This window comes from Eretmochelys imbricata, chromosome 2 (genome assembly GCF_965152235.1).
Source record: "Eretmochelys imbricata isolate rEreImb1 chromosome 2, rEreImb1.hap1, whole genome shotgun sequence".
Classification (NCBI taxonomy): Eukaryota; Metazoa; Chordata; order Testudines; family Cheloniidae; genus Eretmochelys; species Eretmochelys imbricata.
The window spans coordinates 270,824,957-270,842,395 of NC_135573.1; the positions used below are offsets into that span (position 1 = coordinate 270,824,957).

Genomic DNA, 17,439 nt, shown 5'->3' on the forward strand with positions numbered 1-17,439 from the left:
ACCTAGGTCACTTTTGAAAATTTTACCTCTTACTTTGATCTAAGGCTAAAGATAAATTTCTTAACTTGGTTCTTTATTTTTAAAGATCTGAGGACATAATTAGCATTTAAACTTTGACCTCTTTACACCACTCTTAAGGTATAAAGGGACCTTTAAGTGAATAATTATATTCACTTGTAGGTTTACTTTTTTGCCCCCTCCAAGACCCCTTTATATTGCCAGAGCAGTGTTCAGTGGCCTTAGTGTAAATGAGATGCAAACCCATGAGCCTGCACATTTGGGAGCTGGTTGCCTGCAAGGTAATGTTTTTTATCTGGCTTTCTGAGGCATTGTTTAAGAGAGCAGTAGTAGCATGTTCAGTGTAGCGACATTGTTAAGGAAAAAAGCTTAACCCATCAGTGCCCTTAATCTATCCAGGTTCTTGTATTGGCACCCATCATCTTAGTATGTAAGTGAGAGTAAGAATAACAACGTTGATCTATCTCAGTCTCCCTCCCTCCTTTTCTTGCTAGCAACAAGGGGATTTAAGGTTTGTTCTGAACTATGGTAACACAGTAGTGTTGGTTTGAGGAAGGTGTTATTGCAGGAAAGCAGCGTGAATGAAGAGGTGGGATTGGCGGCCATTCTTATTTCATATGGCAGTGAGTTCCATAGTTTTAGTCTGGTTCCTGGGATGGTTCTGTCTCTTACAGTCATGAGTCTTGTTGAAAGGTAGCAGTGGTGTGAATTTGGGGTCATGATGAAAGAGGGGTGTCTCAGGGAGCCAGGGCCAGTCCCATGTACAGCTTTGAATATCAAGGTAGACACCTGGAATTGGACTCAGTGCAGAGAAAAGTGCTGTTGGGGGTGCTCTGTGCTGCTGAGAATGTCACTAAGCATCTGGGCTGCTGCATTCTGATTAGTTGAAACTTCCTAAAACCATAGGGCTTCATTCCTGGACATAGAGAATTGCAGTAGTTAAGCGGAGAAGTTACGAAAGGGTGGATCACAATGTGATGGAATGAGACAAATCATCTGGCCTGCTGCAGATGGAAGCTGATGTTTTTTGCCACAGTTATTTGGGTGGGTATTTGGGTATCTAGGTTCCATGCAGAGTCTGAGCGGATCCCAAGGCTACAGACCAGATTAACAATCCAGGGGAAGATACTTTTAGTAGGTGGGGTTGTTATGAAGGAAAAAAGTTCTTCAAAGCCCTTAATGTAAAAGTTCAGTTTGCTGAATAGCCACTGATTATTACAACTTCTAGAAGCTTTTAGTGTATGGGAGAAATGGTCCATGCTCCAAAGGGCACACAAGGTAGTTAAAAACAAGATTGAACAAGTGATTGTGAAAAATGATAGAAGAGAGGATGTGATGGAATCCAGTGATTTAATCAGGTAGTTTGCAAGGTGGCAACATGCATAAGTGGAATATTCCAAATCATATTCATTACTTTTTAAAGATCCTCTATTGTTTTCTGTTCTTAAATGGCCTTTGTCTGTTTTTTAAAGTTCTTAAACCTCTTGCTGTTTCTGGTTATTATAATATATAATAATGGATGGAAATGTTAATATACCTCCCTCCATGGGCATGTTGGGCAGCAGCTGAATATAGGGGCCCTTATGGTTCCACTTTCTGAGGAAGAAGAAGGCAGAATTCAGGGAGCTGTGAACTATGGCAGATTAAATTCAATGTAGATAAATGCAAAGTGATACAGATTGGAAAAAATAATCTCAGCTATATATACAAAATGGTGGCGTCTAAATTAGCTGTTACCACTCAAGAAAGAGATCTTGGCAGCAGCATCAATAGTTTCTGAAAACAATGTGAAGCAGCAGTCAAAAGAGCTAACCAAATGTTAGGAGCCATTAGGAAAGGGATAGATAATAAAACAGAAAATATCATAATGCCTCTATATAAATCCATTGTACACCCACAAGTTGAATACTGTGTGCGGTTCTGGATACCTCAACTCCAGAATGATATATTATAATTGGAAAAGGTGCTGAGAAACACAACAAAAATGATTAGGGGTATGGAACAGCTTCCATATGAGGAGAGATTAAAAAGATTAAGACTGTTCATCTTAGAAAAGAGACAACTAAGGGAGGGATATGACAGAGGTTTTTACAGTCATAAACGGTATGGAGAAAGTGAATAGGAAAGTATTATTTACCCTTTCATCTAACACAAGAACTAGGGATCACCTGATGAAATTAATAGGCAGCAGATTTAAAACAGACAAAAGGTGCACGATACACAGTCAACCCATGGAACTCATTGCCAGGGGATGTTGTGAAGGCCAAAAATATAACTGGGTTAGGAAAAAGAATTAGATAAGTTCATAAAGAATAGGTCCGTCAATGGCTATTAGCCAAGATGGTCAGGGACGCAACCCCGTGCTCTGGGTGTCCCTAAATCTCCAACTGCCAGAAGCTGGGACTGGATGACAGGAAATAGATCACTTGAAATTGTCCTTGTGACCGGAGTCCCAGGGGAGCCAACTGTGGTCACTCAATTAGGGTGAACTGCAAAGAATGGGTCAGACAATCCCCAAAGCGGGTGGATATTCCAATACTTAGATTTACCAAGCCAGCACAAAACAGCTTCTACAATACCTTACTGGCTACCCAGAAGCCAGCAACACAGTTCCCTTAAAGTAACCCAGCCTCAGGCCTCCCCAAGATACCCAAGTCAAATATGATGAGGATTACTGAAAATCTTATTCATCATATAAAAAAGTTCTACCAATCCTAAAGGATCGGACTCATTACCTCCCAGGTTAATCACTTTTCCAGATCTTACCCAAATACGTGCTTACAGCTAATTCTTATTAAAGAAACTAAAATGTATTTAAAAAGAAAAGAGAGTATGGTTAAAAGATCAGTATACATACAGACTTGAGTACAATCTTAAGATTCAGATTCATGGCAGAGATGATGAGTTTTATAGATGCAAAGAGTTCTTTTCGAAATAGTTCATAGGTTATAGTCCAATGTTTATATCCAGGGCAGTCCAGTCAGGACTGGGATCTCAGTCCTTATGGCTTAGGCTTCCACTGTGTGAAGCCTCAAGCAGATCTGAGATAAAAAGGATTGGGACCCAAACATCTTTATACAGTTTCAGGCCTTCTTGTGCAACTCGGAGTCCTTCAGCCAACAATAGGCACTCATGGGAACTTTGAAGTGGATCCATTTCCTAAGCATCGCCGGTAATTATCCACACAGATTAACATAAGGCAATTGCCTATTTTTCCACCATTCATAGATAATGTGCTGTACATTTCAAAGAGAGATGAATACAGTGATATCCTATGTTTACAATTCATTTAAATGTTAAGATGTCCTTTCGATCTCTGAATTAACAGAATACAGAATAGACAGGGGCTATTTGATTACATTCTTGGCCACTACCAATATATATGTAAATGCACAGAAACACAAACATTATCTCCCCATATGCCTTTAAGGGTCGAATTTGAGTAATTTATCCTGCAAGATGCTTAACCCTTTCTGTCATGTGTCACAGTCCTGTTCTGTCCATTCCCTCTGAAGCACTGTCCAAAGTTAGGATACTGGCTTAGATGGACCATTGGTCTGACCCAGTAATCAAAGGCTTTGGTGAAGGCCATGTCAAAGGCTTTCTGAAAGTCCAAGTACTCTATATCGACTGGATTTCACTATATGGACTATATCAGGGGTTCCCAAACTTGGTTCATGGCTTGTTCAGGGTAAGCCCTTGGCGGGCCGCGAGACACTTTGTTTACCTGAGCGTCCACAGGTATGGCCGCTTGCACCTCCCAGTGGCTGCGGTTCACTGTTCCCGGCCAATGGGAGCTGCAGGAAGTGGTGCAGGCTGGACCACCACTTCCTGCTGCTTCCCACAGCTCCCATTGGCAGGGAATGGCGAACTGCGGCCACTGATAACATGAGTTATGAGGAGAGGCTGAGGGAACTGGGATTGTTTAGTCTGTGGAAGAGAAGAATGAGTGGGGATTTGATAGCTGCTTTCAACTACCTGAAAGGGGGTTCCAAAGAGGATGGATCTAGACTGTTCTCAGTGGTAGCAAATGAGTAATGGTCTCAAGGAGTAATGGTCTCAAGTTGCAGTGGGGGAGATTTAGGTTGGATAGTAGGAAAAACTTTTTCACTCAGAGGGTGGTGAAACACTGGAATGCATTACCTAGGGAGGTGGTAGAATCTCCTTCCTTAGAAGTTTTTAAGGTCAGGCTTGACAAAGCCCTGGCTGGGATGATTTAATTAGGGATCGGTCCTGCTTTGAGCAGGGAGTTGGACTAGATGACCTCCTGAGGTCCCTTCCAACCCTGATATTCTATGATGTTATGATTCACTGGGAGCTGGAGCAGCCATACCTGCGGATGCTCAGGTAAATAAAGCATCTCGCGGCCCACCAGGGGCTTACCCTGAACAAGCCGCGAGCTAAGTTTGGGAATCCCTGAACTATATTGACATAGATTCTAAGGCCGGAAGGGACCACTCTGATCATTTAGTCTGACCTGCTACATAAGAATAAGAACATAAGAATGCCCATACTGGGTCAGACCAATGGTCTGTCTAGGCCACTATTCTGTCTTCTGACAGTGGCCAATGCCATGTGTTTCAAAGAGAGTGAAAAGAACAGGGCAATTATCAAGTGATCCATCCCTTGTTGTCCAGTCGCACCATCTGGCAGTCAGAGGTTTAGGGCACCAAGAGCATGAAATTGCATCCCTGATCATCTTGACTAATTGCCATTAATGGACCTTTCCTCCATGAACTAATCTAATTATTTTTGAAACCCATTGCATAACACAGGCCATAGAATTTACCCTAAATAATTCCTGTTTGAACTATGCAGGGTCTTTTAGAAAAACATCTAATCTTTCATTAAAAAATTGCCAGTGATGGAGAATCTACCACAACCTTTGGTAAATTGTTCCAGTGATTAATTACCCCCACTGTTAAAAATGTACACCTTATTTCCAGCCTTAATTTGTCTAGTTTCAAGTTCCAGCTATTGGATCTTGTTATATCTTTGCTTGATTAATCAGCCCATTATCAAATATTTGTTCCATATGTAGGTAATTGTAGACTGATCTAGTCACACCTTAGCCTTCTAACATTATAATGAGCTGTTTGCTACGGCTGCTAGACTAAAGCGGGGATGCTGCCCACCCCATCAGCATCCAGCCAGACTGGTAAGTAACTTTGGAATTTATCAGGAAAGCAGTGTTAATATAAAGAATGCCCGGGCGGGGGTGGGCAGAGCTAGAGATAAGCTTTCAGAATTACCTGACTTTTGAGCCCTTGATTTCTCACCTTCCTGTTCAATTGCAAGGTAGTTTTTTTTCCCAGGGATATTAACAAACCTTTCACCTTGTTTAGATCTTCGACTGTCCACGGCTAAAATTTTCTGAAATTCCTCAGAGACTCACTAACCTGCTGCTGCCTCCAGACCCCATAGTTATAAACCACATCATCAGGTAAGTGTGCCGGCCAGCCCAGCACTCATAGAATCATAGAATCATAGAATATCAGGGTTGGAAGGGACCCCTGAAGGTCATCTAGTCCAACCCCCTGCTCGAAGCAGGACCAATTCCCAGTTAAATCACTACCTGGGTTTCCCACAACAAAGGAAGTATGAGCCTCCAACCAAACCAGTCCTCCATTTTCTGCCAAACCAGGACCCTGATAGATTATTTTTATGTGGGATACTTCCACAGATGCCATTACTCTAGTACCTCATGAACTTTCATGAATTTATCCTCATAACCCCCTCCCTTCCCTTAGGAAATGTTGTTATCCCCATGTTACAGATGGGAAGTTGAAGTACAGAAAGACTAAGTGTTTTGCCCAAAGTCAAAGAAGATGTGAGTAGTGGAGCAGGGAGTTGAATCTGTGTCTCACTAGTCCTCGGCTAGAACCCTAAACACCGGACGATCTGTTCTTTCTAAAAAGGTACCTTTCACTATCCCCTGCAACACATCCTGCAGGAATACCGAGCTTTCCCCAAAGCCAGCACTCCTGGGAAGAGACTGGAGTAGCTGGGAGCTCCCATCCTGCCCTGCTACCTACAGTGCCTCCTACTAGGAGATGTTGGGACCTGTAGCGTTTGTGAGTGCCACAGAAGAAGCTCTGTTATTCCCATTCCTTGCTAGTTAGGTCTGGAAGAAGTCTCAGCAGATTCTGCTAAAAACTTGGACCCAAGTGGGCCTAACACTTAGAGTGGAATTCAAGGTTCTGTTGTTATCTTCTCCATAGTGTTGACCCCAATGACCAGAAAAAGACGGCGTGTTATGACATTGACGTGGAAGTTGAAGATCCCTTAAAAGGACAGATGAGTAGCTTTCTCCTCTCAACAGCCAATCAGCAGGAGATCACAGCACTGGACAACAAGGTACTGGCACAAGAGTGAAGGATTTAAAGTATCGTGGAGCATGGTATATGTGAATACGCAGTACGAGGGGCATGGAATCACATGCTACACTCTGAGAATGCAGTCTGAGCTGGATACATTGTCACAGAGCATGCTCTATGGGAGTGGATATTAATAGATTTTTAAGGTCAGAAGGCACATTAGATTATCTAGTTTGACATCCTATTTAACACGGGCCATAGAATTTCACCAGTTACCTTTATATTGAGCCCAATAATGTGTGTTTAACTGAAAAATACCTTCTAGAAAGGCATCTAATCTTGATGTAAAGACATCAAGAGATAGAAAATCCACCACTTCCCTTGCTGGTTTGTTTTAATAGTTAATCACTCTCCCTATGAAAAATTTGTGCCTTATTTCTAATTTGATTTTGTCTGGCTTTAACTTCCAGCCATTCATTCTTGTTCTGCTTTCTCCACTAGACTAAATAGCTCTTTACTACCTGGTAATGTCTTGCCATGAAGATACTCATATACGATAATCAAGTCACTTTTTGATCTTCTTTTTAATAAGAGAAACAAATTGAGCTCCTTAAATCTCTCATGTAAAGCTTTTTTTTTTTTTCCAGTCCTCAAATAATTTTTGTGGCTCTTTTCTGTACCCTCTCCAAGTTTACAACATCTTTTTTAAAATGTGGATACCAGAACTGGATACAGTAATCACGTCCCTACTTCAAAAAAAGAAAAGGAGTACTTGTGGCACCTTAGAGACTAACAAATTTATTTGAGCATAAGCTTTCGTGAGCTACAGCATACTTCATCGGATGCATTCAGTGGAAAATACAGTGTGGAAATTTATATATAGAGAGAACATGAAAGAATGGGTGTAACCATACACACCATAAGGAGAGTGATCACTTAAGGTGAGCTATTACCATCAGGAGAGCGGGGGGCGGGGGAGGAGGGGACCTTTTGTAGTGATAATCAAGGTGTGCCATTTCCAGCAGTTGACAAGAATGTCTGAGGAACAGTGGGGGGCGGCTGGGGGGGGGATAAACATGGGGAAATAGTTTTACTTTGTGTAATGACCCATCCACTCCCAGTCTCTATTCAAGCCTAAGTTAATTATATCCAGTTTGCAAATTAATTCCAATTCAGCAGTCTCTCGTTGGAGTCTGTTTCTGAAGCTTTTTTGTTGAAGAATTGCAACTTTTAGGTCTGTAATCGAGTGACCAAAGAGATTGAAGTGTTCTCCAACTGGTTTTTGAATATTATAATTCTTGACGTCTGATTTGTGTCCCACTGTTCCTCAGATGTTCTTGTCAACTGCTGGAAATGGCCCACCTTGGTTATCACTACAAAAGATTTTTTCCTGCCCCCCCCCCCCCATTCTCCTGCTGGTAATAGCTCACCTTAAGTGATCACTCTCCTTACACTGTGTATGGTAACACCCATTCTTTCATGTTCTCTATGTATATAAATCTCCCCACTGTATTTTCCACTGAATGCATCCGATGAAGTGAGCTGTAGCTCATGAAAGCTTATGCTCAAATAAATTTGTTAGTCTCTAAGGTGCCACAAGTACTCCTTTTCTTTTTGCGAATACAGACTAGCACGGCTGCTACTCTGAAACCTGTCATTATACTGGTTTAGTTACAGCTGTACAACTTGAAAGGGTGAATGCAATTGTATCAGTGTAAAGGTGCTAATTCTCATAAACTATTCCAGTGTAATAAGCACCTTTATGCCAGGAAAACTGTGCCACACTAGGGTTTGTACCAATTTAGCTATTTCACTGTAAAATCACACCTCTAACCAAAATAGTTAAATTGGTAGAAAAACTATGTGTGTATACCTTCCACTTTCACTGAATGATTGTAACAGTTGGGGTGTTGAATGTTTAACAACAAAGTCCTTTCACAAAATATTTATTAGTCATTTCAGTTAAATAGGCGGTAACAAAGTAACCAAAAAGGGGTTTTAAACTATATGACTTAGGCCAGGTCTACACTGCAAGCTTTTGCCAGCATAGCAATGTTGGTTACGTCTGTGATTTTCTGTGACATTTTTGTCCTATCAGAAGTCCTAGTGTAGATGCAGTTGTACTAGCATAAAAGTGCTTTTGCTGGCTTAGCTTATTTTGTCCAATGACTCAATATAAGCTATACCGGCAAAATAACTTTTTTGCATTTACATAGGAGAGTTTTACTGAAACTTTCAAGAATACATTTGGCCTCTGAGTTTCCAGTCTGTAAAACAGGGATAGCAGCACTGCTCTAACTCCCAGGGGTGTTATGAGGATAACAACTCTGAAGACTGTAAAGCACTCAGATGCTACAGTGAGTGGGACTGTGTATCTGTGATTGATGGATGTGGAGGTTTTGGTTCATGATGAAACCACCCCAATACTTCCCACTGCAGAGCTCCTCTCCCTGCCTTTTCAGCTCACTCTTCCCTGCACTCTTCTGTAGCCTGAACAATTATTACAATTATAAAATTATTTATTAGGGTGGAACATGCACATGGCACAAGTAGGTTCTTTTTCAGGCAGCTACTTTAGAATTAATTAAGAAGATGAAATCGGTGAAACACACAGAGATCCCTTATTAGCTTTAGTTAATTAGTTATTTACTGGAGGCAAATATAATTGAAATCATGGAATCATAGAACCATAGAATATCAGGGTTGGAAGGGACATCAGGAGGTCATCTAGTCCAACCCCCTGCTCAAAGCAGGACCAATCGCCAACTAAATCATCCGAGCCAGGGCTTTGTCAAGCCTGACCTTAAAAACTTCTAAGGAAGGAGATTCCACCATCTCCCTAGGTAACTCATTCCAGTGTTTCACCACCCTCCGAGTGAAAAAGTTTTTTCTACTATCCAACCTAAACCTCCCCCACTGCAACTTGAGACCATTACTCCTCGTTCTGTCATCAGCTACCACTGAGAACAGTCTAGATCCATCCTTTTTGGAACCCCCTTTCAGGTAGTTGAAAGTAGCTATCAAATCCCCGCTCATTCTTCTCTTCCGCAGACTAAACAATCTCAGTTCTCTCAGCCTCTCCTCATAAGTCATGTGTTCCAGTCCCCTAATCATTTTTGTTGCCCTCCGCTAGACTCTTTCCAATTTTTTCACATCCTTCTTGTAGTGTGGGGCCCAAAACTGGACAAGGTACTCCAGATGAGGTCTCACCAATGTCTAATAGAGGAGAACGATCACATCCCTCGATCTGCTGGCAATGCCCCTACGTATACATCCCAAAATGCCATTGGCCTTCTTGGCAACAAGGGCACACTGTTGACTCATATCCAGCTTTTCATCCACTGTAACCCCTGCCTAGCCATTCGGTCCCTAGTCTGTAGCGGTGCATGGGATTCTTCCATCCTAAGTGCAGGACTCTGCACTTGTCCTTGTTGAACCTCATCAGATTTCTTTTGGCCCTATCCTCTAATTTGTCTAGGGCCCTCTGTATCGTATCCCTACCCTCCAGCGTATCTACCTCTCCTCCCAGTTTAGTGTCATCTGCAAACTTGCTGAGGGTGCAATCCACGCCATCCTCCAGATCATTAATGAAGATATTGAACAAAACCGGCCCGAGGACCGACCCCTGGGGCACTCCACTTGATATCGGCTGCCAACTAGACATGGAGCCATTGATCACTACCAGTTGAGCCCGACAATCTAGCCAGCTTTCTATCCACTGTGACAAAGTTCCTCCTCTACCTTGGTGGGTCTTGCGCTTATTCATGGATTTGCTCGCCTTGGAGTTTCACAGCAGCCCTCAGTTTGGCCATTTTCATGAACCCACAGTCCAGGTCAGCTCCTCCTGTGTCTGACCAGGACTTGGGAGGTTTGGGGGAAACCCGGCCCGCCCTCTACTCCGGGTTCCAGCCCAGGGCCCTGTGGTATGCAGCTATTTAGAGTGCCTCCTGGAACAGTTGTGCAACAGCTACAACTCCCTGGGCTACTTCCCCATGGCCTCCTCTCAACACCTTCTTTATCCTCACCATAGGACCTTCCTCCTGGTGTCTGATGATGCTTGTACTAGTCAGTCCTCCAACAGTATGCGTCCAGAAGTCCCAGACGACTGGAAAAAGGCTAATGTAGTGCCCATCTTTAAAAAGGGGAAGAAGGAGGATCCTGGGAACTACTATTGGACATTGGTCAGGCCTCATCTGGAGTACTGTGTCCAGTTTTCGGCCCCACACTACAAGAAGGATGTGGAAAAATTGGAAAGAGTCTAGTGGAGGGCAACAAAAATGATTGGGGGACTGGAACACATGACTTATGAGGAGAGGCTGAGGGAACTGGGATTCTTTAGTCTGCAGAAGAGAAGAATGAGCGGGAATTTGATAGCTGCTTTCAACTACCTGAAAGGGGGTTCCAAAGAGGATGGACCTAGACTGTTCTCAGTGGTAGCTGATGACAGAACAAGGAGTAATGGTCTCAAGTTGCAGTGGGGGAGGTTTAGGTTGGATAGTAGAAAAAACTTTTTCACTCGGAGGGTGGTGAAACACTGGAATGCGTTACCTAGGGAGATGGTGGAATCTCCTTCCTTAGAAGTTTTTAAGGTCAGGCTTGACAAAGCCCTGGCTGGGATGATTTAGTTGGCGATTGGTCCTGTTTTGAGCAGGGGGTTGACTAGATGACCTCCTGAGGTCCCTTCCAACCCTGATATTCTATGATTCTGTGCGTTCTCACACGCAGCTCCTAGTGCCTCTTGCTCCCAGCTCCTCACACATGGACCACAAACTGAATGAGCTCCTTTTAAAACCCAGGTGCCCTGATTAGCCTGCCTTAGTTGATTCTAGCAGCTTCTTGATTGGCTGCAGGTGTTCTAATCAGCCTGTCTGTCTTAATTGTCTCCAGAAGGTTCCTGATTGTTCTGGAACCTTCCCTGTTGCCTTACCCAGGGAAAAGGGACCTACTTAGCCTGGGGCTAATATATCTGCCTTCTATCACTCTCCTGTAACCATCTGGCCTGACCCTGTCACACCACCTTCTAGTCCATTCATCCAGCCCATACTTCTTTAACTTGCTGGCAAGAATACTGTGGGAGACCGTATCAAAAGCTTTTCTAAAGTCAAGGAACAACACTTCCACTGCTTTCCCCTCATCCATACAGCCAATTATCTCATCATAGAAGGCAATTAGATTAGTCAGGCATGACTTGCCCTTGGTGAATCCATGCTGACTGTTCCTGATCACTTTCCTCTCCTCTAAGTGCTTCAGAATTGATTCCTTGAGGACCTGCTCCATGATTCTTCCAGGGACTGAGGTGAGGCTGACTGGCCGGTAGTTCCCCGGATCCTCCTTCTTCCCTTTTTTAAAAATGGGCACTACATTAGCCTTTTTCCAGTCGTCTGGGACCTTCCCCGATCGCCATGAGTTTTCAAAGATAATGGCCAATGGCTCTGCAATCACATCCGCCAACTCCTTTAGCACTCTCGGATGCAGCGCATCTGGCCCCATGGACTTGTGCTCGTCCAGCTTTTCTAAATAGTCCCGAACCACTTCTTTCTTCACAGAGGGCTGGTCACCTCCTCCCCATGCTGTGCTGCCCAGTGCAGTAGTCTGGGAGCTGACCTTGTTCGTGAAGACACAGGCAAAAAAAGTATTGAGTACATTAGCTTTTTCCACATCCTCTGTCACAAGGATGCCTCCCTCATTCAGTAAGGGGCCCACACTTTCCTTGACTTTCTTCTTGTTGCTAACATACCTGAAGAAACCCTTCTTGTTACTCTTAACATCTCTTGCTAGCTGCAACTCCAGGTGTGATTTGGCCTTCCTGATTTGGGCAACACAGCATGGGGAGTAGGTGGCCAGCCCTCTGTGGAGAAAGAAGTGGTTCTGGACTATTTAGAAAAGCTGGACGTGCACAAGTCCATGGGGCCGGGTGCGCTGCATCCGAGAGTGCTAAAGGAGTTGGCGGATGTGATTGCAGAGCCATTGGCCATTATCTTTGAAAACTCATGGCGATCGGGGAAGGTCCCGGACAACTGGAAAAAGGCTAATATAGTGCCCATTTTTAAAAAAGGGAAGAAGGAGGATCCGGGGAACTACCGGCCAGTCAGCCTCACCTCAGTCCCTGGAAGAATCATGGAGCAGGTCCTCAAGGAATCAATTCTGAAGCACTTAGAGGAGAGGAAAGTGATCAGGAACAGTCAGCATGGATTCACCAAGGGCAAGTCAGACTGACTAATCTAATTGCCTTCTATGATGAGATAACTGGCTGTATGGATGAGGGGAAAGAAGTGGAAGTGTTGTTTCTTGACTTTAGCAAAGCTTTTGACATGGTCTCCCACAGTATTCGTGTCAGCAAGTTAAAGAAGTATGGGCTGGATGAATGCACTATAAGGTGGGTAGACAGTTGGCTAGATTGTCGGGCTCAATGGGTAGTGATCAATGGCTCCATGTCTGGATGGCAGCCGGTATCAAGTGGAGTGCCCCAAGGGTCGGTCCTGGGGCCGGTTTTGTTCACTATCTTCATAAATGATCTGGAGGATGGTGTGGATTGCACTCTCAGCAAATTTGCAGATGATACTAAACTAGGAGGAGTGGTAGATACGGTGGCAGGTAGGGATAGGATACAGAAGGACCTAGACAAATTGGAGGATTGGGCCAAAAGAAATCTGATGAGGTTCAACAAGGATAAATGCAGGGTCCTGCACTTAGGACGGAAGAATCCAATGCACCGCTACAGACTAGGGACCGAATGACTAGGCAGCAGTTCTGCGGAAAAGGACCTAGGGGTGACAGTGGACGAGAATCTGGATATGAGTCAACAGCGTGCTCTTGTTGCCAAGAAGGCCAATGGCATTTTGGGCTGTATAAGTAGGGGCATAGCCAGCAGATCGAGGGACATGATCGTTCTCCTCTATTCGACATTGGTGAGGCCTCATCTAGAGTACTGTGTCCAGTTTTGGGCCCCACGCTACAAGAAGGATGTGGAAAAATTGGAGAGAGTCATAGAATCATAGAATATCAGGGTTGGAAGGGACCCCTGAAGGTCATCTAGTCCAACCCCCTGCTCGAAGCAGGACCAATTCCCAGTTAAATCATCCCAGCCAGGGCTTTGTCAAGCCTGACCTTAAAAACCTCTAAGGAAGGAGATTCTACCACCTCCCTAGGTAACACATTCCAGTGTTTCACCACCCTCTTAGTGAAAAAGTTTTTCCTAATATCCAATCTAAACCTCCCCCACTGCAACTTGAGACCATTACTCCTCGTTCTGTCATCTGCTACCATTGAGAACAGTCTAGAGCCATCCTCTTTGGAACCCCCTTTCAGGTAGTTGAAAGCAGCTATCAAATCCCCCCTCATTCTTCTCTTCTGCAGGCTAAACAATCCCAGCTCCCTCAGCCTCTCCTCATAAGTCATGTGTTCTAGACCCCTAATCATTTTTGTTGCCCTTCGCTGGACTCTCTCCAATTTATCCACATCCTTCTTGTAGTGTGGGGCCCAAAACTGGACACAGTACTCCAGATGAGGCCTCACCAATGTCCAATAGAGGGGAACGATCACGTCCCTCCATCTGCTCGCTTTGCCCCTACTTATACATCCCAAAATGCCATTGGCCTTCTTGGCAACAAGGGCACACTGCTGACTCATATCCAGCTTCTCGTCCACTGTCACCCCTAGGTCCTTTTCCACAGAACTGCTGCCTAGCCATTCGGTCCCTAGTCTGTAGCGGTGCATTGGATTCTTCCATCCTAAGTGCAGGACCCTGCACTTATCCTTATTGAACCTCATCAGATTTCTTTTGGCCCAATCCTCCAATTTGTCTAGGTCCTTCTGTATCCTATCCCTCCCCTCCAGCGTATCTACCACTCCTCCCATTTTATATGATCCGCAAATTTGCTGAGAGTGCAATCCACACCATCCTCCAGATCATTTATGAAGATATTGAACAAAACCGGCCCCAGGACCGACCCTTGGGGCACTCCACTTGATACCGGCTGCCAACTAGACATGGAGCCATTGATCACTACCCGTTGAGCCCCACAATCTAGCCAGCTTTCTACCCACCTTATAGTGCATTCATCCAGCCCACACTTCCTTAACTTGCTGACAAGAATACTGTGGGAGACCGTGTCAAAAGCTTTGCTAAAGTCAAGAAACAATACATCCACTCCTTTCCCTTCATCCACAGAACCAGTAATCTCATCATAAAAGGCGATTAGATTAGTCAGGCATGACCTTCCCTTGGTGAATCCATGCTGGCTGTTCCTGATCACTTTCCTCTCATACAAGTACTTCAAGATTGATTCTTTGAGGACCTGCTCCATGATTTTTCCAGGGACTGAGGTGAGGCTGACTGTCCTGTAGTTCCCAGGATCCTCCTTCTTCCCTTTTTTAAAGATTGGCACTACATTAGCCTTTTTCCAGTCATCCGGGACTTCCCCGGTTCGCCACGAGTTTTCAAAGATAATGGCCAATGGCTCTGCAATCACATCCGCCAATTCCTTCAGCACTCTCGGATGCAACTCGTCCGGCCCCATGGACTTGTGCACGTCCAGCTTTGCTAAATAGTCCCTAACCACCTCTATCTCCACAGAGGGCTGGCCATCTCTTCCCCATTTTGTGATGCCCAGCGCAGCAGTCTGGGAGCTGACCTTGTTAGTGAAAACAGAGGCAAAAAAAGCATTGAGTACATTAGCTTTCTCCACATCCTCTGTCACTAGGTTGCCTCCCTCATTCAGTAAGGGGCCCACACTTTCCTTGGCTTTCTTCTTGTTGCCAACATACCTGAAGAAACCCTTCTTGTTACTCTTGACATCTCTCGCTAGCTGCAGCTCCAGGTGCGATTTGGCCCTCCTGATTTCATTCCTACATGCCCGAGCAATATTTTTATACTCTTCCCTGGTCATATGTCCAACCTTCCACTTCTTGTAAGCTTCTTTTTTATGTTTAAGATCCGCTAGGATTTCACCATTAAGCCAAGCTGGTCGCCTGCCATATTTACTATTCTTTCGACTCATCGGGATGGTTTGTCCCTGTAACCTCAACAGGGATTCCTTGAAATACAGCCAGCTCTCCTGGACACCTTTCCCCTTCAAGTTAGTCCCCCAGGGGATCCTGGCCATCCGTTCCCTGAGGGAGTCGAAGTCTGCTTTCCTGAAGTCCAGGGTCCGTATCCTGCTGCTTACCTTTCTTCCCTGCGTCAGGATCCTGAACTCAACCAACTCATGGTCACTGCCTCCCAGATTCCCATCCACTTTTGCTTCCCCCACTAATTCTACCCGGTTTGTGAGCAGCAGGTCAAGAAAAGCTCCCCCCCTAGTTGGCTCCTCTAGCACTTGCACCAGGAAATTGTCCCCTACGCTTTCCAAAAACTTCCTGGATTGTCTATGCACCGCAGTATTGCTCTCCCAGCAGATATCAGGAAAATTAAAGTCACCCATGAGAATCAGGGCATGCGATCTAGTAGCTTCCGTGAGCTGCCGGAAGAAAGCCTCATCTACCTCATCCCCCTGGTCCGGTGGTCTATAGCAGACTCCCACCACTACATCACTCTTGTTGCACACACTTCTAAACTTAATCCAGAGACACTCAGATTTTTCTACAGTTTTGTACCGGAGCTCTGAGCAGTCATACTGCTCCCTTACATACAGTGCTACTCCCCCACCTTTTCTGCCCTGCCTGTCCTTCCTGAACAGTTTATAACCATCCATGACAGTACTCCAGTCATGTGAGTTATCCCACCAAGTCTCTGTGATTCCAATCACGTCATAGTTCCTTGACATCACCAGGACCTCCAGTTCTCCCTGCTTGTTTCCAAGGCTTTGTGCATTCGTATATAAGCACTTGAGATAACCTGTTGATCGCCCCTCATTCCCAGTATGAGGCAGGAGCCCTCCCCTCACAGACATTTCTGCCCGTGCTTCCTCCCGGTATCCCGCTTTCCCACTTACCTCAGGGCTTTGGTCTCCTTCCCCCGGTGAACCTAGTTTAACGCCCTCCTCACTAGGTTAGCCAGCCTGCTTGCGAAGATGCTCTTCCCTCTCTTTGTTAGGTGGAGCCTGTCTCTGCCTAGCACTCCTCCTTCTTGGAACACCATCCCATGGTCAAAGAATCCAAAGCCTTCTCTCCGACACCACCTGCATAGCCATTCATTGACTTCCACGATTTGATGGTCTCTACCCAGGCCTTTTCCTTCCACGGGGAGGATGGACGAGAACACCATTTGCCCCTCAAACTTCTTTATCCTTCTTCCTAGAGCCACGTAGTCTGCAGTGATCCGCTCAAGGTCATTTTTCTAGTTAGTTAGGTTGTTCATTGGCGACTTCTCTACCCTTCCCGGCCCGGGGACTGTGCCCTTTCAAGCCAGTTTTTAAAACTGTGTCTTGTGCCCTTGCTCCTTCTCAGTGAGCGACGAACATACCCGCTACTTGTAGTGTCTGGGTGAAGCCTACATAGTTTCCCGCTGCTCCACTTGCTGCTCCTTTCCACCACGGACCCGAGCAACTTGTGAGCTTTGCCTCTGCAATTTCTTAATGGAGGAGGCACTGCGCCCACATGCACAGCTCCAATGGAACTACCAGAGCAACGCCCAACACTGATGGTGAGCATCTCACTGAGTCCTTCCAGTGTGACATCACCATACACACCAAAGCCCCACCACGTGCACAAGAAGCACGGGCACAAAGGTGGCTCCCTGACAGGAACCACCTCAAAGGGCAGTGTTTCTTCCTCAGATCGGGATCGGTCGGGCGAGAAGTCATGCACTACAGCTGACGGTCCAGCCTCAACTTCAGCACTGTCCCCAAAGAGAACGCAGACAGAGCATCGCTCAAAATACCACCTCGCACCATTGGCCCCATCTGTTCTGGCACCGGGACCCTCTACTTTGCTCCTGGCACCATCAATCCCGCCAAGACCCTCAGGCTCAGTGCATCTGGTCCTGTGCCCTCTGGGCCATTTATTGCCTCTCACACCATCGGCGGAACTTATGTTACCCTTTGTCAGTACTCCACCATGTTCCACACCACAACTGGACCTGGGGATTACAGGTTGATGAGAAGCTGGATATGAGTCAGCAGTGTGCCCTTGTTGCCAAGAAGGCCAGCCGCATATTGGGCTGTAT

General features: G+C 45.2%; 1 protein-coding gene across 2 annotated transcripts in view; it reads left to right on the forward strand.

The window, feature by feature from the left end:
- Positions 1-17,439, forward strand: part of SMARCD3 (SWI/SNF related BAF chromatin remodeling complex subunit D3) — a 160,384-nt gene that overhangs the window by 105,563 nt on the left and 37,382 nt on the right. For both annotated transcript variants that reach the window (XM_077809554.1, XM_077809555.1), the window contains exons 9-10: positions 5,364-5,461; positions 6,240-6,375. In XM_077809554.1, the coding sequence (XP_077665680.1) occupies positions 5,364-5,461; positions 6,240-6,375 (234 nt within the window). The remainder of the gene's footprint in view (positions 1-5,363; positions 5,462-6,239; positions 6,376-17,439) is intronic.